This window comes from Protobothrops mucrosquamatus, unplaced genomic scaffold, assembly GCF_001527695.2.
Source record: "Protobothrops mucrosquamatus isolate PMUCROS unplaced genomic scaffold, P.Mucros_1.0 scaffold1826, whole genome shotgun sequence".
NCBI lineage: Eukaryota > Metazoa > Chordata > Lepidosauria > Squamata > Viperidae > Protobothrops > Protobothrops mucrosquamatus.
In genome coordinates, this window is record NW_015387960.1 from 362,822 (window position 1) to 387,725 (window position 24,904).

The window sequence follows — 24,904 nt, forward strand, 5'->3', positions numbered from 1 at the left end:
GATCAGGCGAACCTGATAAAACGCCCCCCTGGTCACGGCCGACAAATGGTCATCCAGTGCCAGCCGCGAATCCAGGAGGACTCCCAAGTTGCGCGCCCTCTCCGAGGGGGCCAAAGTTTCGCCCCCTATAGTCAGCGATGGTGTCAGCTGACTATGCCGAGGCGCTGGCAACCACAGCCACTCGGTCTTGGAAGGGTATTATTATTATCTTCTGCATTTTAGACATAAAAGTGAAGGATCAAAGGATGTTATCCACTAGATAGGCATGCAAATTGCACTTTTTATTTTTTTAAAAAAGAATGATCTGCATTTGTTAATCACTCTGGAATTATTTTTTTATTGTTTTTTTATATATTCAGAATCTCCAAAACAGCAAGTTCTGTGATATTCAACTATGTATTTTCTTCAATCCTTATGATAGGAGTTTCAGGATTTGCAAAAATATTTTTTCTGAATTAAAAGGGAAAGGTTATTAGAGAGTGTTGATTTTAGAAAGTTATAAACAGACTAAAAGTCCAGATGGATTTAATAACATTTTAAAAATACACATAAGAATCCATCCCATTTGCTCTTGGAAGAAAAACAACATGATAAGATGGGATTTTAAAGGTTGAACACTAGGCAACATAAGAAGGAAATAAAGATTGTAATTAAAAGAGAAGCATACTTATACTGGATTTTATAAAGCAAGATGGAGTAAAACATTTCAGCAATAGATCTATTGAGAAATATTTGAGAACAATGGACTTAGAAGTTAATTTTAAGGATCTCAGCCATAATTGATAAACTAAATGATGTTTCAGAAGAGAATCAAATCTTACTGGATAAGAATGAAACTGATTTAAATAAGGATTTTCAAATGACAAGCTTCAAACAGAATAAGGGAAAATATGAAATACCAGTTGAATGTTTTTAATAATTAAAAATGTTATACATGGATCAGAAGAGTGACTTGGATAATGTTTGTATTAGATTTACAAAAGCAATTTGTTAATGCAATTTTGTGAGAAGAGACAAAGAGAACATAAAAAGAAACTGTTTGGACATNCTAGGGAGGATTTTATTTGGGGTTTATCTTTTAACAATTTGACAGAGACACAACTTTAAAATTTGATTTAATTCGGTTTTATCGGGGGGGAATGTATTTATGTTTTGTTTTAAATATGTTGTGCGCCGCCCTGAGTCCCGCTGGGAGAAGGGCGGCATATAAATTAAATTTATTATTATTATTATTATTATTATTAAAAACTTCCAGTGTTGGAGCATTCACCGCTTCTGGAGGCAGCTTTTGTAAATCACATGAGGCTAAGTATTTTATTAAAAGCACAACTTGAGATTAATAATAGAATTAAGAGAGAAAAAAGTACCGGTACCCCACTCTGATCATAACTTTAGTTATGAAGAAAAAATGCGGAATGTTTCGAAACAAGAGCACCATTCTTGACTAAGGGTTAACAGCTATAGTCTACATTATAGGTTTCATACTCAAGCCCAGTGTCATATAAGGAAGCATTCATTAGCCAAAGCCAAAGCCTTTTCACATATTGATACTAAAGTCTCCAATGAGCGAAAAATGAAGAAAGAGTATTGTGGAATGCCATCACACACCAGTTTATTTCATTGAGAAGTTACTAGGAAACAGAAATCCTTCAAAAACGGAGTTGCAAAACTGCGGTTTGAATTTGGTCACATAGCTTGCAGCGTTTTGCATTAACCAGAACATCAATATTTGGTTTTATGATTGTGTTGATAGTGTATATTTTATCAAGGTGGAACAAGATGGGATTTAGGATGATACAATCCAGGAAACCCATCCCTCTTAACAGTGATCCAAATTTTGTTTTTGTTTTTTAACCCCTCCTTTCCTTGCTGAGCACAAGTACCTGTTCTTCTCATTTGCTTTCTTTCTCTTCTTTCTCCTTGCCCAGTAGATTCCTTCCCACCTCTGCTCAGCAAGGAGAACTTGAACGGCCACGCACTGTCATTCCTGCCTCTTAGCTGGCAATCAGCCCACACCCCACCTCTTTGATGACCTCTTCTTTCCCTTTTTTGGGGAAGCCCAGTCTGCTGGCTTTCTTTCTTGGCCTGCTGCCTATGCCTGGAGTTCCGGGTACCATTTCAAATCAAATCAGACTAGAGCTGGAAGGGACCTTGGAGGTCTTCTAGTCCAACCCCCTGCTCAAACCGCAGACCCTATACCATTTCAGACAAGTGACTGTCCAGTCTCTTCTTAAAAAACTCCAGTGATGAAGCATCTACAACTTCTGAAGGCAAAGCTGTTCAGCTGGTTAATTGGTCTCCCTGTTAGGAAGTTTCTCCTTAATTCCAGGTTGCTTCTCTCCTTGATTCGTTGCCATCCATTGTTTCTTGTCTTGCCTTCTGGTGCTTTGGAACATAAGTTGACCCTCTCTTCTTTGTGGCAGCCCCTCAAATACTGGAATACTGCTAACATGTCCCCCCCCCTATTCCTTCTTTCTCTAGACTAGCCATACCCAAATCCTGCAATCGTTCTTCTTATGTTTTAGTCTCCAGGCCTTTAATCACCTTAGTTGCTCTTCTTTGCACTTTCCCCAAAGTTTCAATACCTTTTTGTAATGTGGTAGCATGTACAGTAGTGGCCAAAATTGTGGAAACCTTTTGGGAAAAGTGTATTTTTGAGGTTTAATGGCTAATAACACCACTTTTTTTTGGGAATAGTACCCTAAAATTATATATCAATGGAAAGATAATTTAATCAAGAATGTAATGCAACAAAGTTTGTTCAATTATCTGTACTGTATTCTATGAAAAGTTATAGCCAAATAACCAGAAAAAGGAAGCACAACTTGTTTAGGTTGATATCAGGTAGCTTTCCTTCATCTGATTGTAGCCAATGAGCATGAGAGAGCCAATTAGGAAGCCAATCAGTGTCATCTTGTTTTGGCAATGAGCCAATCAGATCACAGTAGGATTCAGTTATTGATGTCATGTACTGAAGCTGAGAGGAAATTTGTCAGTGTGTTACGTGATCGCTATCAAGTTGGTTGGGGTTTTTTTGTGTTCTTTCATTTAGTGAGCTTGTAAAATGTAATAAAATTAAAGTAATGGTGCAAAGAGTTGAATGGTTGCCCAGAAAGCGATGTAAAATAGTATTATTAAGTGAACAAGGCTACAGTTATAAAGAAATTAGAAGAAAAATTGGGTGGAAACTTAACCAAAGGTGGCATTTCTACTGTACACTTTTCCCAAAAGGTTTCCACAATTTTGGCCACTACTGTACTATAAAACAGAAGAGTGGGCCCCAATTGCCTTGACCAACTGATCGGATCTCACTGCTGCAGGAAGACTAGTCACATTGGGTTAAAATATATTGTTAGTCTGACGTTGCCATCCTGTTTCACTCCTGGAGCCCTCTCTATGCCTGTTTACATGGCACATATTGTGTTGGCTTTGCTTGGCAGTGTTTTCAGCCCCTACAATGAATGGTTGTGGGGTGCAGAAAATGACTTGGAGAATCTGAGATTCCTGTTCTATACTACCGCATATAGGCCATACCACTATTGCATTTGAGAACCTTTTTCAACAAAGGGCTTTTTAAAAAAATGAAAATGGGCACTGGGAAGGCTCAGAATTAGGTGTGCCCATCACATGGTTCCTTCTGGAGTCTTCTTTGAACAAGAGAGCACTATGGATGAAATTCCAATTTTGGTGAGCTCCCTAATTGAATACACATTGCTTCAGTGAAAGAAGAAGGTCTGTCTGCCTATCTGTCTGTCTCCTGCCTTTATTATTTTTATAAATAACTCAAGGTAACAAACATATCTAATACACCTTTCTGCTCCTATTTTCCTCACAACAGCAACCCTGTGACCACCTGAGAGGTGGGCTGAGAGTGAGTGACTGGTCCAAAGTCACCCAGCCAGTTTTTATGGCTAAGGCAGGACTAGAACTCACAATCTACCGTTTTCTAGCCTGGTGCCTTAACCACTTCACCAAACTTAAAAAGATAATGTTGGCAGGCACATTGGGAAATAATGATCCAGTTATCTTCCTACCTTGAATAATTTGGGAAGGCAAAAAAAAAATTACGTGGTGGGTTAAAATTATATAGAATTATCATGTGTTTACAGATGAAAAAAACTGTTTTTAGTTAGTGAGCTACTCTTTTGGTTATTTTATTCTAACCATGTGTGTCCTTGCAGGGTAAACCAGACAGGAATCACAACCGGATGAGCTAAATCTGCTTAACTGCAGAATCTTACAAGTCTGAAGCATGAGAAACTAGAAAGGATCCCATCTGAGTCTCTTGTGCTACCCATTACCCAGCTGTGGGCTACGCTGTCTCTTATCTGACTGTTCTCTGGCAGCGTCTCTTTGCTCAGTCTCCCAAGGTCTTTCCCATATATCATTACACCATACTACTAATAAATCTTGCAATATGGTCTTCAATCAGTGAGTTTTCTTCCCCTTTTCATTAAAATTCTTATTGCACTGTCATGTACTTCTTACTCGTATTTTAAAGTTTATTTCAAAATAAAAATCCATATTACAAAGCAAAAATAATCTATAGATTGAAAACATATTATTTAAACTAGGGGATTACTTGATCAATAGTGATAAATAAGATCCCAACGTTTAATATTTATGGTACACAATACACATTATCTTCATATACAACAGGAGACCTCTCTACTTTTCTCTTCATATTACCAATGCAAAGATGATGGTAGCTTGCCTACAAATAGTTAATGATCACTAGCGTTAGGTGGAAACCAAGGTAATCCTGGGTCACAATTCTACCATTACAATAAGAAAAATGTCCTATAACTCACATATTTGAAACTTTTGCTCAGATACAGGCACAAAAACATCTTGCCTAGTTTAATGGGATCACAACCAGAAGACTCAGAATTGTGGGAATGGACACCATCTGTTCTTTGATGCATGACAGATGTATATATGCAATAAAGGTTAAATAGTTCAGGTGTTATAGCAGAACAGAGGAGCAGCAATAACAAATAAATAGATGTCTGATTTCAAATATACATTNCAGATACAGGCACAAAAACATCTTGCCTAGTTTAATGGGATCACAACCAGAAGACTCAGAATTGTGGGAATGGACACCATCTGTTCTTTGATGCATGACAGATGTATATATGCAATAAAGGTTAAATAGTTCAGGTGTTATAGCAGAACAGAGGAGCAGCAATAACAAATAAATAGATGTCTGATTTCAAATATACATTCACATTTTTTATTACTGTTACTAAATTTCTGCGACCATCTGGATACTCCTCCAAAGGGAATGATTGAATACTACTCAGCTATTCCCTAAGCAAAACCAAGATTAAGAAACTTACTTTTCTAAAAGAAATGTTAAAGCGGCGTGTCTGTTTCTTTATATTTATTGTTCAGTAGGTAATCATAAAATATTAACAGTAATATCCCTAATAAGTTGCAATAACATCAAAATGAGAACATGCATGTTGCGAAATCATCCCAATATGACATTATATGATGTCATGGCATCTAATGTTTGTGTGTAAGTCACGTCATCTGCATGTTGATGTCAAAATGCACATGTCATCACTTGCTGTCCTCTGAGCCCCCAAAAGATGTCCATGACCTCTAAATATTCTCAAAGCAATTGCCCAAATCAGGGGTAGGCAACCTTGGCTCTTTTGTGACTTGTGGACTTCAATACCCAGAACTCCTGAGTTGAAGTCCACAAGTCATAAAAGAGCCAAGGTTGCCTACCCCTGGCCCAAATCAACTACAGTGAAATCATTGTTTAAGATAAAAATATACACCAGAAGAAAGTACTATGTATTAGTTTGGTATAAAATGCCTAGAAGTCTAGTTTGCTTGTTTCAAATATTATTTGCTATATAAAGTCAGATGATATGACAAACTGTGCTTAAACAGAAGTGAAAGTTTCCCAGGTTTACCGCATAGTTGGATCAAAGTTGGGGATAGAAAAACATGAACTATCAAAGATTTTTGAAGTTAGCTTATTCATACTGAGCACGAAGTCAGAATGTAGACAATGGAGAATACAACGTAAGATTGTGAATCAATTCAGAATGGAGATTACAATAAGAAAACATTTCAGATTTTTTAAAAAACTAATTATAATTTAACTTCAGGAATAAAAAAATATTACTTAAATCAGGAGAATTTTTTTAAATGGAAACTTCTCAGCTATAAAAAATAAATATGCACAAGAGGCCCACCGTTTACTATGTTTGACAATGGATGGAAATTCCACATAAAATCTAGATGTTCCACCAAGAGTCATTAACTGTACATATGACACCCCCCACAGGGAGTCATTAACTGTACATATGACACCATTAAAATGATTAAAATTTCCTCCTCCATTTTGGATGACATTCTTCTCTAGTATAAATTATTTGGGTAGAACACATTGACATCACTTAAAAAATATTGGTCAGTAACTCGTTCTTAGGCTAAAATTTCCTAATGTTATTCCTTTACATTTATAAGATAATAAAATATTGCAATTAAGGAGCTACATGTGATTTTTTGTAAACTGTCTTCTACTGTGTATCATAACTTTCCCTTGGTCTCTTCTCCATTGGTCCACATATTCTTCCCAAGACCAGTCTGGGAGCAGGCAGAAGGATGATGGATGAAGAGGAGGAATTCATCCCATTGGTAAATATTATTCCATCAGCAGCACTGCCAAAAAATTAGCCTTAACTGTTTTTCTTAAATGTTTTCTGAAATTATTATTTGCCCCAAATTATAAAACTGTAGTCGTAGCCATTCATTTAAAGGTAAGGAAAGGAAAGGAGTCTCTGAGGATTTTACTCTGCCAGTCATAGCCAACTATAGGGGGTGGCATTCATCTCCATTGCCCTCCTTCTCTTTTTTCATTTAAAGGGCAGACTAAAATATAATAATCTTTAAAAAAATGGTAGCTCACAAAATGGTAGCTAACAATTGTGCTAAAAAAGCTGATGTGATGAAATGATTAAGGCCCTGGACTGGAAAGAACCAGGTTCTAATCTACCTTCAGTCACAGAAGCTAACTGGGTAACTATGGGCTAGTTACTTTCAGTCCAAGTTCTTTACAAGTTCTTATTGCGGTGAAAATTAGGAGAAGAATATGTGACTCCTTAAGGTCCCAACTGAAACATGGGATCATAGGTGATAGACAGACAGACAGACAGACAGACATAGATATAGATAGATAGATAGATAGATAGATAGATAGATAGATAGATAGATAGATAGATAGACAGACAAACAGACAGACAGACAGACAGACAGACAGACAGACAGACAGACATAGATAAGATAGATAGATAGACAGACAGACAGACAGACACTGGAAGTTTTTAAGAAGAGACTGGACAGCCATTTGTCTGAAATGATATAGGGTTTCCTGCCTGAGCAGGGGGTTGGACTAGATGACCTCCAAGATCCTTTCCAACTTTACTATTATTATTATTATTATTATTATTATTATTATTATTATTATTATTATTATTATTATTATTATTATTATTATTATTATTATCTTCTGCATTTTAGACATAAAAGTGAAGGATCAAAGGATGTTATCCACTAGATAGGCATGCAAATTGCACTTTTTATTTTTTTAAAAAAGAATGATCTGCATTTGTTAATCACTCTGGAATTAATTTTTTATTGTTTTTTTATATATTCAGAATCTCCAAAACAGCAAGTTCTGTGATATTCAACTATGTATTTTCTTCAATCCTTATGATAGGAGTTTCAGGATTTGCAAAAATATTTTTTCTGAATTAACAGGAAAAGGTTATTAGAGAGTGTTGATTTTAGAAAGTTATAAACAGACTAAAAGTCCAGATGGATTTAATAACATTTTAAAAATACACATAAGAATCCATCCCATTTGCTCTTGGAAGAAAAACAACATGATAAGATGGGATTTTAAAGGTTGAACACTAGGCAACATAAGAAGGAAATAAAGATTGTAATTAAAAGAGAAGCATACTTATACTGGATTTTATAAAGCAAGATGGAGTAAAACATTTCAGCAATAGATCTATTGAGAAATATTTGAGAACAATGGACTTAGAAGTTAATTTTAAGGATCTCAGCCATAATTGATAAACTAAATGATGTTTCAGAAGAGAATCAAATCTTACTGGATAAGAATGAAACTGATTTAAATGAGGATTTTCAAATGACAAGCTTCAAACAGAATAAGGGAAAATATGAAATACCAGTTGAATGTTTTTAATAATTAAAAATGTTATACATGGATCAGAAGAGTGACTTGGATAATGTTTGTATTAGATTTACAAAAGCAATTTGTTAATGCAATTTTGTGAGAAGAGACAAAGAGAACATAAAAAGAAACTGTTTGGACATATTTGAAGGGAAAAAGGTCAGGATTGTTAGGAGAAAGCAGAAGGAATATAAAGTTGATTTATTTGACCAAGGTTAAAATAAATAGGTTATTATCACTAGTAATCTGTAATGGCTTTTTCCTGACTAGAACTAGATGATGATATTTTAACGTTTTGTTTATAGACAAGAGTTATATTGGAAAGACTTCATTTGTCACATTTTAAGTTTATTGGATTAAGGTTAAAATAATTATATTATTCTGATAGCTTTTAATAAATTTTATGACTTAAGATGAGGTTTGGGGATTTAAGACAGAAAATAAGAGATAAAGGAAGCAATTTCAAATAGATTTATTAGATCAAGTTTATAATACATTGTATAATACATTGTTATTTCTGGTAACTCTTAAAGGATTTGTTGATTAGAATGGATGATGAGGCTTTAAAAATTTGTTTGTAGAGAGTGAGGCGATGTGGGATGGAGAGATTGTTTGAAGAGATTGATTGCTTTCCCTCTTAATTATTTATTGTTTGTTTTAGATAAACCTGGCAAACAATTTTTTCATAAGTCAATCCGGAAATATTTCAGTGATGTGATCTGTGAATATTTTGTCATCTTAAATTCACCTGATAATCTTTCGATACAGTACTCTTTAAGTCTATTCAAACATTTCTTTTAAAAAAGAGATACTTTTGGCTTCACAGAAGCCTCAAGGGAAGTTTAATGACACATTAAAAAAATTCTGTGAAGAGTAACTGTTGGTCTAGTGGTTTAAAACAGAGATACGCAAAAGGAATTTTGGGGTAGAGAACAATTGATTATACTATAAAGTGATACAGAACAGAAAAAGAAAGAAAAATCTTAATTAAGCAGTTTAGGTGAATTCTACCATAGACTGCCTTTTATAGAGACATAACAATATAAAATTTCAAACCTACCTTTTCCCTATCTCTCTCATTTGTTTGTGATACTAAAAATAGTGCTGTATATTTTAGGATAAATCTTCCTTTTACAGAAATAAGCATGTCTAGTTTTCCGTGATTTTTTTCAATCTAATTTTTCTCCCCTGCTTGGCAAAAAGGATTACGCTTACCATTGTATCAAAACTTAACAACTAAACTGTAAAAAAGAAGTGCTCTGGCTGTAATGCTTTATACAGTGGTTCTCAACCTGTGGGTCGGGACCCCATTTGGGGTCGATCAACCATTTCATGGGGGTCGCCAAGCAAGGCTGTCTGCCATTTTTTTTGTCCGCCATTTTTTTGTCCGCCATTTTTCCCCCTTTTCCGGCGGGTGCCTTACCTCCCTTGGGCTGGGCCAGCTGGTGGTCGGCCTGCTCCGTCTCTGCCGCTTGCCAGCTACACCTCGGCCGGCGCAGGGGGCGGAACCACGCATGTGCGGCACTCCCGGGCAGGGAAAGCCCTCGACTTACAACCGGTTGGGTAGTCCTCGGCTTACGACCGGTTTAGTCCTCGACTTACAACTGGTTTAGTCCTCGACTTATGACCGGTTTAGTCCTCGACTTACGACCGGTTGGGGTCACGGCATTAAAAAGGTTGAGAACCACTGCTTTAGTAAGTGCTAAATAGGTGTGAAGTTTTTCATTATAGATCAGGGGTGTCAAACTGCCGGCCCGCGGGCTGGATGCGTCATGGCGAAACCGCGCCCATCCCATTGCTGGCAAGGGAAAAAAAGTCACGATACGTTGCGAGTTTGACACCCCTGTTATAGTCCTTGACTTACAACTACAATTGAGATTGGGATTGCCACTGAAAATCAGGTGCAGTCATAAAGTGAGAGGTCACATGATTACAAAAGCAATCCCTGCTGTGGTCATTCATTGAGAATGGTAAGTCATTACACAAGTGCCCACTACAATCCAAGCCATTCTGAGCTTGGCCCCCTCTCCAGTTTTGAGCCTCAGTAAGGTAAGGAACTGCCTCCAACTCCACCCACTCACCTATCTCTCCCCATCTCTGCCCTTTGGCCACTCTTCACCCTGCCCGCAGGACAATCAAGCAGTCCCAGAATTGCGTGGCTCTGGGGCTGCTTGCTAAGTGCCAGGAAGCCTCAGTTGCCCTCACCCCCACCCCAGCAAGTGCAAGCAAGCATTCATTCACATAGCCGCCTTCTCTCTCAGTTCCTTGCACCCTTTTGCCTTTTCTGTCCAGCCATGATGCTACCTGGAGCTCCAGTTTCTCTGCCAAACGCTTCTTACACAAGTGTCCAGCCTGCCCCAGCAGCAGGGCACCCGTGAACCCCAGCAAATGCCAGCAAGCATTCATTCACACAGCTGACTTCTTCCCCAGGTTCCCCCCACATTGACTTTTCACCTTTTGCTAAAGCAGAAGCAACTTGCTACCTCTGTTGTCTTCGGAACGCTACGCTGTCTTTATAAAGCTGTGCTGTCTTCCGAAAGCCGCACCGTCTTTCCAAAGACCTTCAGGAAACAACACACCTTTACAAAGGCAGTGCTGTCTTCATAAGGCCTTTGGAAAGACAGCGCCGCCTCAACAAAGACAATGCAGCTTTGGGAAGGCTGTGCTGACTTCAGAGAGCCTTTGAAAAGACAGTGCAGCTTTATGAAGGCAACACGGCTTTACAAAGGCTCAGGGGGTCACGTCCAAGGAAAATTCGGCAGAGAATCTGGATTCGAAAAGAAGACAGCAAAGGTAGCAAGGCCAAAGGGCCTGGGAGCAAACGTTGAGAGGTCAGCGCAGGGAACTGGGAGAGAAGGCAGCTGGGCGAATGGATGCATGTTGGTGCTTGCTGGGGTAGCTGAGGCTTCCCGGGGCATGGCAAGCAACCTCGGAACCTGCTCGCCATCGTGCAAGGCCAAAAAAGGCATCAGATGGGGGAAGACAGGTGAACGGAGGGTGTTGAAGAGCTCTCCTGTAAGTGGCACGCACTGCCAAGCACCCAAATTTTGATCACGTAACCGCAGGGGTGCTGCTGCAACGCTTGTAACTTCAAACATGGCTCATCAGTTGATTTTTTTTTTTCCACCACCGTCGTAACTTTGAACAGTCACTGAACAAATAGTAAAGCTGAGGACAATCAGTATTTAAAGACCAGCCCACAAAATCTTTCCTAATTCTCATATTATTTATGATTAGAAGAATAACGTGTGTTCCCCTTGATTATGGCTGGGGTTATATACTCTCTAGCAGTAACTTAAAAACCAGAGAGGTGCTTGGATTCAGTGGTGCAATTTTATTGACGAATTTCATTCTGCCAGTGAATGAATTGTTACCGCATTCTATCTTCTTCCACCACCACCCCCCAGGCCCATTCCAAATGTACATGAATTTTTCTCTGGGGTCCTAGGACACCTTTTGGAGCACAGTCAAGGCAGAAAAGTGCTGTTGTGCAACTGGAAATGTATTTAATGCCTGATGGTACCTGCAGCCTTTGTGAATTCTTGCTTATCCCACTGTTAAAAACACATTTCCAGCACTGCATGGTTTCAATTTTGTTTGCCTATGAAAAATAAGAAGCAATTTCTGAATATGAATGTGAAAGCCAATAGTACGCAAAGGAGATGTTTTAACTTCTGTTTGCCCCCTATTTCGCCTTATCCGGGCAGCCATGGATAAGAAACATGTAACTAAAAAAAGCAGAAAGTCTATTTAGTTTAAGCACTGGCATTCTCTATTGGCACCTGCCAGCTTCCTTGCCACCTGACGTCTTACATCTTTAAAACATTATTTGTTTTCAAGAACATGACTAGATCTCAAACAGCTCTCATTAATTGTCTTAGAAAATAAATAGGATGGATTATCTTTGCCCAGTGCTATGGAACATGGCTGTGCAAACCGTTTGAAGAGAACTTCACAATGTGTCCTTTTGAATCTGTTACACAGAAGGCTGTGATGTGCACATCAGCTGCTTTGAGATCCCTTTGCAGATTTCTCAGCATGCATATGCATTCAGAGAAGACCCTTGCCATTTCTTTTGGTGGCACTACAGATACATCTTCTACGCACCTAGGTCAGTGATGGCGAACCTTTTAGAGACCGAGTGCCCAAACTGCAACCCAAAACCCACTTATGCATTGTCGAGTGCCGGGTGGGTGTGGCCCATTGGGTGGGTGTGGCTGCGGTGGTAACGGCAAACTGGGTGGGACTAAAAAGTTCAATCAATCAATTCCAACTTTGTAAGATCTTTTTTTTCCCCATGAGAAGTTGAAATTGACTGATTGAACCTTTTTTTTTTTTTTTGCACACGGCGGAGGCCTAAAGCGAAAAGGTTTTATAAAACCCAGCTGAAGGCCTAGGACTGGGGCGACGGCGTGCATGCCCACAGAGAGGGCTCTGAGTGCCGCCTCTGGCACCTGTGCCATAGGTTCACCATCACTGACTTAGGTAGTCCTCCCTTAATGATTGCTCACTTTAGTGACCAATAGCAATTACAGTGACATTGAAAGAGCCGGTCCTCACACTTACAGCTGTTGCAGAATCCTGCAAATATACAATTACCATTTGTGAGCTTCACAGCAGGCTTCCAAAAAGCAGAATCAACAGTAAAGTTGCAAGATAGGGTCACACGATGTTCCGCTTACAGACCGCAGGTGATTCCCTTAATGACCGGGGCAGAAGTGAGAATGTAAGCCTGTCGCGGTTGTGTGATGTAATGACTATGTCACTTAGAGATGGAATTGCCAGGCTAAACTGTGGTCATTAAGCACCCAGAGTCACTGGTTTGAGATGGGCAGCTATATAAATTGAATAAATAAACAAACCGAGAACTACCTGTATGTGCACAGAAAATCAGGAAAGGCCCTTGAGGTAGCCTAGTGAATTCTGCAAAAGACGTAGCTGCCTCAAGCAGCAGATTCACAGAGATCTTTGCCTCAAGCAGCAGATTCACAGAGATCTTTGCTCTTTTTATGAGGCTAACATTCTAAAAAACTAATGTACAATACTGGACATTATCTCCCACAGCCACCATTTTATTAATGGGAAAACCTTTCAAGCAGCCATATTATAAGAGTGTCTGTAACACAATCATAAAATTCTATATATGCCCATTTTCCGAAAAAGATTGGGGACCTCTGGTTTAAAGGAGTGTACAACTGGAAAGGCAACAACAGCACTAAGGCTGAAATAAGAGAGGAAAAACTGCTGGTCTTTTGGAGTTGGGACCAAGACCGATTGTACAAGGTGGTTAGAAGGTCATTAATATAAATGTTGTGAAGTCTAGAGAAATTATTTGATAAATGATTCCTTTCTTTAACAAATAGTTAGGACTGCAGAAAAAACAATCGCGACCAGCCTGCCTTCCACTGAGGATCTGTACACTGCATGAACCAGAAAGAGGGCTGAGAAAATATCTACAGACCCCTCACATCTTGGACATAATCTGTATCAACGTCTCCCCTTAGGATGCCGTTATAGAGCACTGCAAGCCAAAACAACCAAACATATTGGTTTTCCCCTGTGCCTTACTCTGCTGAACACTTAATTCCCACAGCACTGTCTCATTTCTCATCTTTTCTCATTTTCTCATCTTTCCTACTATCTTCTCCTATTGGTTTCTTATGATTTATCAATTTTGTTTGTAACTTATGATTAATGATTGCAATGATGATTATGACCTATGACCAGTGGTGGGATTCAAACACCTGAATATCCGGTTCTCTGCGTGGATGCAGGCCTGGGCCTCCGAGGCCTAGAACGGAGTTTCGAAAGTGACATCAACACACTTCCATCGGGCCGTTCTAGGCCTGGGTGGCCTCCACCAGGCCTAGAATGGACTTGTGGAAGTGACATCCATGCAATTTCAGAACTCCGTTCTAGGCCAGGGAAACCTCCTCCAGGCCTCCCAGGCCTAGAAGGACTTCCAGAAGCAGTATGGGTTCAGCTGGTTCTCCAAACTCAACAAAATTTAGCTACCGGTTCTATCGAACCGGTGTGAACTGGCTGAATCCCACCACTGCCTATGACAGTGATGGCGAACCTTTTAGAAACCGAGTGCCCAAACTACAACCCAAAACCCATTTATGCATCGTCGAGTGCCGGGTGAGTGTGGCCCATTGACTGGGTGTGGCCCATTGGGTGGGCGTGGCTGCAGTGGTAACGGCAGACTGGGTGGGACTAAAAAGTTCAGTCAATCAATTCCAACTTTGCAAGATCTTTTTTTTCCCCCACGAGAAGTTGACATTGACTGATTGAACCATTTTTTTTTTTTTTGCACATGGCGGCCGAAGCCTAAAGCGAAAAGGTTTTATAAAACCCAGCTGAAGGCCTAGGACTGGGGTGTGCCCACAGAGAAGGCTCTGAGTGCCGCCTCTGGCACCCGTGCCATAGGTTCGCCACCACTGGCCTATGACCTATTACTTGCTGTTTATATGTACACTGTGAGTATATGCACTGGAGACAAATTCCTTGTGTATCTGATCACACTAGACCAATAAAGAATATCACACTTGACCAATATTCTATTCTATTCTATTCTATTCTATTCTATTCTATTCTATTCTATTCTATTCTATTCTATTCTATTCTATTATTCTATTCTTTTTGAAAATACAGATCCTGAACTGAATTACTTTAAAGACATTTTAAAAAGACTAAATAAGTTCTTTTGACTATAGCTATCTACAAAGAATCATAACTCAAAAAGGAACACCATGTTACTTACAATCAACTGCTTTAAGCCCTGAAAAGACAGCTCCACAGAGTTGGCATTGAGAACTTGTCTTTTCACTGCAGCCTGTTCACCAAGGAAGCGGAGCATTAAATCTTTAACTGCATCACCCTAATGGGAAAAAAGGACGTAATATTTAGCACCATCTCAGTAAAAGTGTTTTGTATGTTTGGCCATGCAATCTATTTATATAATTTCTGTGAAAGGAAACTTTTACAGATCATTACATTGAAAATTGAAAAACATTCTTTTAAGGAGGATACTTATCACCTTCATGTTCTCCAATATAGCTTCTTACCTCACAGTGGGTTTAGATTCTCTATACTAAGTCCTTTAGATTTCTTCAGTTAATATTCTCTGGACTGGGTTTAGTGGCTTTCACTAAAAGATACTGAAAAGAAACAGTAGAAGTCTAGAACACTACAAGTCTGCTCAAACCTTATTTTGTAGCTAATAATAGTTACAGGGACCAAGGTGGCCAAAATAACAGTAGCCAATCTACCTTCTGGAGAATGATGTTTTCTTCATTCCATAAGGAAACAAAGGCATGAGTCCTGACTGAAGACCTCATCTGTCTTTCTAGTTTGATCTCAGCAGGTTCTTACCTGCCTTTTCTGAGGGCCAAAATAAAAAGACTAATTACATAGTTCTGCTCCTGAGTGTGAGGTCTCTCTTCTCCACAGGATGCCAATCTATATCAGAGCATACTGTGAGGGGAAGGAACATTAATCATTTGGCCCTGCTGGGTTTTCAATCCAGATTTGGCCTCTGTGGTTTTCACTGCAAAAAAAAAAAGGTTCCTTGAAATAAAAAGAAACTACATTTTAGGCACTGACCCTGCAATCTAAACTGGAACCACAGCAAGGGGGGATAGGATTAACTCCATCCTAGAAACCTAATCTTTATTCAATCCTTCACAGCGGCCATCTGTGAAGGAGGACTGTACAGACACTAGGTCATTTCTAGGAAGTCTGGAAATAAAATTTATGTCACTCAGGTTGTTCACAGAAACTTTCTCAGTGCGCTTCCTGATGAGCTAGGCTAAGGATGCTTAAATTGATTTTTCTGGCCTTTCAGTGTTGTTATTGGCCCACTTGTGTTAAACTATGATAACATCCCAACCCCACCCCAGAGTTTGAGGGCCTGGGTTTGAGGGTATGCATTAAGGGGCTTGAAAATGACGTAATCCTTCCAATTGGCTGCCAAGTATCTGATGGCAGATGCAGTAATGGCTGGATAGGGTGGTGTGTTGTTAGGTGAGTAGTGAGTAGGGGTTTGCTGGTGTGCAGGTACAGTACATTGAGGGAGGATGGACACTTTGGTGAGAGGCAAGAGGTGGGGGGGATGTGGGAGGGGTGATAAGGAGTCCAAAACATAGAAACCATGATCAGCATGAGGTGATATGGTGGATTCAGGAGGATGGGCTGTACTCGGAGGTATCAGATTGGCTAGCTGAGAATTTCTGACCCAATCCCTGGAGGCTGTGCAGGTGGGGAGGAAGAGGCTCTGACTCCCCTGGATGGGGAGGAAGAGGCTCTGCCTCAGTCCTGAGAAGACAAAGTAGCTTCATTTTTTTGGCCTCCTAGTTCCAGAGACATTCCATCTTTACTTTTTTAATGGAGTTGCGCTTCCAAGTGAGACTAGCATGCAATTTAGGATTCCCTTTGGACTCACAGCTCCTGCTCAAAAAGGAGGTGGCAGCTATGGCCAAGAGAACCTTTGTACAGTTACATCTAGTACATCAATTCGTTTGTCCCTGGATTGGAGGAGTTTCAGACATTTACTCATGCCTGGATCAACTCATGATTGACTGTCACGCCCTCCTAGATAAACCAGGCAGGAAACGTAACTAGATAAACTAATTCTACATTGTTGCAAGGCTACATTAACAGAATCTTGCAAGTTTGAAAGTACAAACTTCCCGCCGACCACTTTTAACTGCCTGATACATTAGGGTGGGTCCTTCCTAAGTTTCTTTCTCTGACTGTTAAGCCATTGGAGACTGCCACCTTTTTTGTCTGATCGTTCCCCAAGATCATCCACATTTTTAAAATTCTGCTTTATTATAAGCTGCCCAGAGTGGTCATGGAGTCAGGTGGACTCAAAATCAGAATATTAAATTAATTTTTTTTGTGTGAGCTGTGTTACCAGCAGGCATGGCAAAGCAGCTGATTTATTTTATGCAGAATATTGTGCGTTCAACCCTTATACTGCCAACTTAAGCATTTACAATTACAAGCATTATTTGTTTACAATTTGTTTCTAACACGACCATTGTTTCTTTGTTCTAAACCTATCTAAACTATTTTCCTGAATTTGGTACATGTTATTACTATCACAGTAAATTTCATAATATTATTGTCCTAAAGCAAAATAAGAACTCCTTCAAAAAAGAAAACATATTTTAAGTAAAGATAGCTCAAAAGCTCTTGCGCTGGTTTCTACAAACCTTAGGATGCTTCATCTCCTCATATTTAGTGTTTCTGCAAATTTTATCCCACTTTGGTGAAAAACAAAAATACTGTGCAATTTTTATTTGCTATATTGTTTGACAAACTCGCTCCTTTATTGATCTACACACAATTACTTGCCAAGCAACCCAGACTGAAGATCCAAATTAGATGGGCTTTACAGACCTGTGATTCTTATCCACCTTTAACATTATTTTTAATGGGAAGGTGGAACATAAGTGACATGTAAAAGCAGACGCCAAATGCTCTGTGTCTCAATTCATTAGATAAGATTTGAAGTGATTAAGAGCAACAGGGGATTCTCACCTGAATATTGTCAAATTTTAATCCCGGCATGGTCACATTCTCCTTGTCTATGAAAATATTATTATACGGCTGGGTGGTTACTGAAATCAACACACTCCTAGTTGCATCACTAGGAAGCCAGGCATCATTTCTTCTGTCCATCTCACTCATGTTCAGCACAGAGGCAAAAGGGTCATCACCACCTTGAAAAACAGCTTGAATCTGGGAAAATGGCTTTGGAGACTGACATATTTCTGGAGAAGATGCAGATTTCCCAGGTTCTGATCTTCCATTTTTAAGAGAATATTTATGGTTAGCAGAGTCATGCAATTCCCCAACTGTTACAAGAGAAGACATTTGTTCTGGTACAGATGTGCTTGCATTGGGGTTACTGACCGAAATAAAAGATGACGTAGTAAAGGAATCAAAAAAATCAGAAGCTAATGTATTAGTACTGATGGCTTCCCCAAAAAATTTGCTTAGGCTTGGACTAGGTTGAACCACTTGTGGATGAATTTTCACTGGAGTCTCACTCACAGCACCAAGGCTGGGTGACTTCACCATTTGAGGCTCAAAGCCATCGTGCAGAAACTGCTGCTGACCAGTTGTATGATTTCCCTGGCTAAAGATGGTACAGATAGGAATAGATTCTGAGTCATTTGGTGATTTAATGACAACTGGAGGAGATGCACTTTCCTCTGGTTTGCTTTCATCAACAATGTTTGATGGAGACTTTAGAAGTTTGTCACATTCTGCTTCCAGTTCATTTTTTGCTGATATCTGAACCAGATTTTCATTTAAAGAGGACTGATAGTCAATTCTCGAATCAGAAATACTCTTGGCAGTAGCTTCAAGTTTTGTTTCATTCTCATTTCTAATTACTTCATTTCTCTCTAAAAGCTCCTCTCCTCCCATTGCTTCAATATTGTTTGCTTCCATTTGTTCGACTATTTCTTGCAGGCAGCCAAGATCACCAGTATCATCTTCACTATTATTTGGAGAATCAGATATCACCACGCTTTCCATCATGTGCTCGCTAAGTTTGTCTATGAAGTTACTGGAATCTTCTGCCATGTTTTCATTTTCTTCAGATGCAGATTCATCTCCTCCCAGATCAATGGTTTCTTCGTGGAACAGAAGTTCTTCAGAAGCCTGCTGCTGGATTTCACAAACGTCAGCCACTGCATTTGAATTTCTTACTCCAGTGTCTTCAATATTGCTTTCTTGTTTTTCCATAGTTCTTCTACATAAAAAAGAAATTGCTACTGATCAGTACTACATATAGGACAATTTATGCATAAAGCAACTATACAGCCACAGCAATAATTAAAAGCACACTTCAAAATATGAAACACTTTATTAACATCTTGCTAACCCCTCCCCACCACTTCCTTTTTTCTTAGCATGAAAATAATGATTCTCATGGTTGAAATAGTGGGTATCTTAATACTGTACTCTTGCCAGGGGCCAAATATAGGATAGATCCAGCTGGGCCCTTTGGTCTCCTTGACCACTCATTTTTTCACTTTGGGAAAGTACTGTGCTGCAAGGCTCTTTGACTTATCTATACACTATATTCTACTTGGTTGGCTTGCAATGTCACAAATTCATACTTGGACAACACAATCTCTACCTCCAATGCAGAGACTGACCATCTTTCCTGCAAGAACAGCTGATTGAAATGTTCTCTAGTGGAATTCCCATCTACCTCTGTATTTACAAAAAGGGGAAGGGAGATTGACAGTGCCCAAATTCAGATGGAGACCGACAAAATAGCATTACTACAACCCTGGGTGAGGAAGAATAGAAGAAGAAATGACAACTTTAAGTAGACAAGAAGGGAATTCCTACATGAGAAGGCTTGGATAGCAAACACTAAATTGAACAGAGTTAAGAAGGCAAATCTTGGTAGACTAAACCTCCTGTCACTTAGGCAGCATATTAGGACTTCAATTATTTATTTGTTGCCCTCTTCCCAACTCCTCTGTAGCTTCAGTAGGTGAAACAACAATCAGAAAACGAAATTAGGAACCCCCCTTATATCTGACCTTTGCCCGATTTTCATTTTTTAAAGAATGGATATACAAATTAAACATACCTTTTATGTTTGCTCTGGCAAAGTGTCAGTATCCTCAGGCATACCACTTTAATTCTGTCTCAGGGACCCATCTGTAAAATGGAGCATTTTTTTCCTAAGGCTACTTCTGTAATTATCAAAAGGCAAAGAAATCAAATGAGGGCCTGAGTCATGAAGATATTGTCTATGATTGACACAGTTTTATAGATAATGTGAACACAATTAGCATTAAGACACATTCACTGAATTCCTACAGTTCTGAACCTATTTCCTTCGAGATGAAGTGATTAATTCTCTCAGCTGCAGACCCTTTGGATTTTTCATGACCGAGTAACTTAAAAACACCACCATCAACCACCATAACTGAACAATCCTGTGCCTAGCAGGATTTTATTTATCGGTTTATTCTGTGTTTGCACAAGCAGCTCCATTCAAACCTAACAGTGACCCAGGTTCCACTTGAAGAGTGGAGTGGGATAACCCATCTCATCCGCTGTTGGTAAATATCTTTATTATATAAGCCACCTTAAATGAGCAAAAGGATAGGAAAGAAAAGCAATCGAGGAGGATATTCCCTCACCTATCCCGCTCTTTACTTCCAATGACAGCGGCAACGACGTCCCATCTAAACTACAGCAGAAAACCCAAATGTGTAAAGGGAAAAAATAAAACACCTAGTGCGCCTGCGCGTCCAATTTCCTTTCCCTATCGACCCAGTTTCGCCTCCCCTACGTAGACGAGCGTCTTCGGCGCGCCACTCCTTTCCCCGGAAGTGAAAGAAGTACGGAGGCCGAAGTGGGCCCAAGGCGGTTTTTTTGTAGATTCGCCTTCTTTCTAATTCGAAAGAGGGGAAAAAAAAAAAGAGCCGAAACGCAGCGGCGGGGTTTCCCATCGCGATAGTATTTGTGCCGGGGCGTTGGGTGGTGGAGGAAGGTAGAGGTAGCTGACGCTGCCATGGAAGATGATGCTCCCGTGATTTATGGGCTGGAATTCCAGGTAAATAAGAAAATGATGGATTGGGATTTAATAGAAGAAGAAGCTTTTCATCAGAACAGAATTTATATTTTTTCTAAATTTTTGTGGGGGGGGGGGTTCCCCCTGCAATTGTTTAGGAATTGGACTAAGGAATAGGCATGCACTTTAAATTATGGATCCCTTTAGGATGGCTTCGGTGCAAGCCTCTTTCAACGCAACCAATTTTACAGAGCTGCTGTTCTGGGAGAAATTAGTGCAAGGAATGTTTTGCAAGTTGCCTTGATTTCCTAAAGGAAAAGTGGCTGATACATATGACCAATAAATAAACATGTGGCTGATAAATATGACCAATTTATCAGCTGTAAATGTAATGAAATCTATGGATTCATTAATGTGCTGTGAAACATTTTATTAAAGAATATATATCCGATATATCTTTCTATGTAGAGGTATTCCAAATGAAAAAACCTGTATTATAAATCAAAAGTGCCCTTTGTGCCTTGTTAATTTTAAACAAGTCTTGTTATTCATGAATAATGTAACTTTTCATGAAGTCGGGATGTAGACTTTTCTGCAGCTCTTTCTCTAACAAGGCCTGTGAAACAGACTTTTTTTTAGTGTTTTGCACTTTTGGAATAATTAGTGTGTATTATTGAGTCATGATTTATGATTTAGATTTTGAGATAGTCTGGAAAGGTTAGCTGAAATATTTCTTTCTGAAAATGATAAAACCACCAAAATAACTCTGAAAATTATCTAGAGAAGATAGATGTCTGAGAAAACAAGGTCATTTTTAGCTGCATAAAATTGCACAATGAAATAAGTCTACTGATAACTAATTGCCACCAAAGACAACTAACCCGATACTTATGTTTAAATATACATGAAAGAATGCAGTTTTTACCATTTAATTATTTGCATGCCAAAGGATTCACATTCTTTAAAAATTCAACCCTTGTATTATTCCAACAGGAATAATATTTCATGCTTCTGTTAATAGAATCTTTTGAGTACAGTAACATCTTGATTTAGTGGACTGCCATTTAGAGGACCCTAACTCACAGTTCAACCCTGATCTACAAATATTTTCTTCTACCAGTGGACCTTGTACATGATGTATAAAATTTCCATTGAGCTATCCCATCAAAGTCCCAAGATGCAAGACTGTTGCATCTGAAATAGTGGAGACTAGGCCCTTTTAACTGTGCCTTAATTGACATTAAACTGATATCAGTCAGCTCCTGGATGGAATACCAAAGATTACATAAGACAGTTCTAAAATATTGTACAAAAGTGTCTGTCAGCAAGCTGTTCATTTGTGAGATCTGCACCAGAACTTCACCTTTTATTGCTGGCTTTCACTTCAGCTTCTTAAAATAAAGTGAAAATAAATATGAGAGTTATTTTTGGGATCCTTGATAAGGAGAGACAATTAGATCTTCAGAGTAAGGAACTGTATGGCTTTATGCACCTGATTTGTCCATAGGAAGAACTGGGTAAACAGTTCTATTTTAGTACTTAAAAGTTTTTCACACTTCATTACCATGAAAAAATATTTGTACCATATAGATTGCCCTGAATTGTGGCTAGGACTACCGTGGACAGACCTTTGGTTCCATATTGAGATTAAACCTGTTATAGAATTGAGTATACTTCTGTCCTAGTTAAAAGTACAGTCCTTAACTTATAACAGCAATTGGGACTGGAATTTCTGTTGTTAAGTGATCTTATCGTAAAATGAGGGTGAGAAGCACTAGTTGGCAAGGAATTCCAAAGTCTGGTCATAACCACCATTCAATGCCATCATAACTTCAAATGGTTGCTGGATGAATGGCTGAGGACAGCCTATATAATGTAGGTCTGTAGTCCTAAAGCAGGGGTAGGCAACCTTGGCTCTTTTATGACTCGTGGACTTCAACTCCCAGAATTCCTGAGCCAGCAGGAATTCTGGGAGTTGAAGTCCACGAGTCATAAAAGAGCCAAGGTTGCCTACCCTTGTCCTAAAGTATCAAATCCTGCAACTCAAAGTTACCTGCTAAGGCTAAACAAACCATTTTGAAGAAGTGATTCTTTGAGCCTACTACTATATTAGATCTCTCAGGCAGTCATCTCTCTTGAAGGTTTGGCCCAACCAGTTCCGTGGTCTTTTCCTGGTCTTCTGGGTGTGCATATGCATACCCAGAAGATGTTTATGCCAAGATTGCCCTTAAAGCAAAGAAGTTCTGAACATCTTCCTAAAGGAACTCATAATTGTTTCCACTTTGCTAATTTGTAAGCATATGGCTATAAAAATGCCTCCAGTTTTATCTGTCTTTGTAAGAACTTCTGTGGCTACATTCCAAAGCTGCCTTCTGTGAAAGAAGTCCCACTGAAATAAATTGCCACATCTTTTGAGTAAATACAATTAAAGTTGGATTTTTATTTAGAAATCAGTAATGTCTGTATCTCTCTATCTTTGGTTTAAAGAAATAGGCAGACTTACAAGTTATAAGGAAACAAGAATGACTTCTTTATCTAAGTTTTAAATCTTTTCAGCATTGAACAGCTGTATTAATCACTCTGTTCCAAATTATAGTCATCCCTAACATTTAAATTAACAACCACAACTATTCAGGAACTAGTTTAGGTGTCTTACTATAACTCTTAGATCTATCCTCTTTGTTTTAAACAAAATACTTTATACCTGTAGCAGTAAGCTAGTGATTCAAAGGTGCATTTATATTGCACTTCATGGTGAATGGTTTATAAATACTGCAGGTAAAGCAATTGAACTGTCTTGGAAATGTTGGATGGATTTTATTTTTCCAGGCATACATTTTACTAGCTATATAAATTTCAATGGGAGTAAGATTAATTTGGATTGAATCCAATTCTGTACGTTCTTTAATAAAACTTGAGGGATTTTTTTAAAAAAAAAATACATCTGATTGTTTTTCTTGGTCAAAAAGGTAGATAAAGATTGAAGTGAATTTTTACTAACATTAAATCTCCTCCTTAAATTGCTGTTTCTGCAAAATAATTAATTTTGAACATCTGGGTTGTTGCTCTCACTTTTGTGCACATTTCCTACAAATGAGAGAATGCATTCTGAAAACGCCTTTTATGCTTTTTAGCCATGAGATCACAGTTTTGTGCCAAAAGGTAGAAATTGTATTTCAAAAAATACAGACGTATGAATATATTTTAAAGAGTGTCATAATGAGTGATATCATGTACTTTTCAAGACACCGGAATATGCTGGATGTGACTCCATTTGTATTTTTCACAATTTTTTAGGCACGAGCCCTGACTCCACAAACTGCAGAAACAGAGGCAATACGATTTCTTGTTGGAACTCAGTCTCTTAAATATGATAACCAGGTAAACTTGTATGAATGTGGCACGAATGTAGAAAGATAATTGCTTTTAAAGCCTTTTTAATTGAATAATATTTTTTTTCTGCCAAATTTTAAACAGAACTTTTGTTTATAAAATTAGATGTCGTGTGATTTGGGAGACTAAAAAGCCCTGTTTGTGGTACTACAGGTAGTCCTCCATTTACAACGGTTCATTTCATAACCGTTCAAAGTTACGACGGCACTGAAACAAGTGACTTTATGACCATTCTTCACACTTACAACTATTGAAGCATCCCCGTGGTCACGTGATTTACATTCGGATGCTTGACAACTGACTCACCTTTATGACAGCTATAGTGTCACGGGTCACGTGATCCCCTTTTGCGACCTTCTGACAAGCGAAGTCAACGGGGAAACCAGATTCACTTAACAACCGTGTTGCTAACTGAACAACTGCAGTGGTTCACTTAACAAATGTGGCGAGAAAAGTCGTAAAAATGGGGCAAACTTAACAAATTTCTCACTTAACATGCATTTTGGGCTCAGTTGTGGTTGTAAGTTGAGGACTACCTATAGTTAAGACTTAGCTTAGAATGAGATTTGCAGCTCAGGCTTATCTACATCAGTGGTTCCCAACCTTTTCTATACCCCACACCCTAGAATGCTTCTGATATACTCTCGCACCCCTTAAAAAGTTCAAAATAACGGCAACGAATTATGCATATACACTATAATTTTGAAAACCCAAGTTTTTGCACTCCCTGG

At 38.8% G+C, this 24,904-nt stretch overlaps 2 protein-coding genes across 2 annotated transcripts in view; one reads left to right on the forward strand and one right to left on the reverse strand.

The window, feature by feature from the left end:
- The window catches only part of TRAPPC12 (trafficking protein particle complex 12), an 86,697-nt gene extending 66,210 nt beyond the window's left edge, over positions 1 to 20,487 (reverse strand). The window contains exons 1-4 of the mRNA XM_015823297.1: positions 20,407 to 20,487; positions 19,848 to 19,953; positions 17,771 to 18,992; positions 14,988 to 15,104 (exon numbers count right to left, since the gene is read on the reverse strand). Coding sequence (XP_015678783.1) covers positions 14,988 to 15,104; positions 17,771 to 18,985 — 1,332 coding nt within the window. The 5' untranslated portion in view covers positions 18,986 to 18,992; positions 19,848 to 19,953; positions 20,407 to 20,487. The remainder of the gene's footprint in view (positions 1 to 14,987; positions 15,105 to 17,770; positions 18,993 to 19,847; positions 19,954 to 20,406) is intronic.
- A 199-nt stretch (positions 20,488 to 20,686) lies between these two features.
- EIPR1 (EARP complex and GARP complex interacting protein 1) overlaps positions 20,687 to 24,904 on the forward strand; it is a 70,644-nt gene continuing 66,426 nt past the window's right edge. The window contains exons 1-2 of the mRNA XM_015823298.1: positions 20,687 to 20,822; positions 24,078 to 24,161. Of these exons, the coding sequence (XP_015678784.1) occupies positions 20,781 to 20,822; positions 24,078 to 24,161 (126 nt within the window). The 5' untranslated portion in view covers positions 20,687 to 20,780. The remainder of the gene's footprint in view (positions 20,823 to 24,077; positions 24,162 to 24,904) is intronic.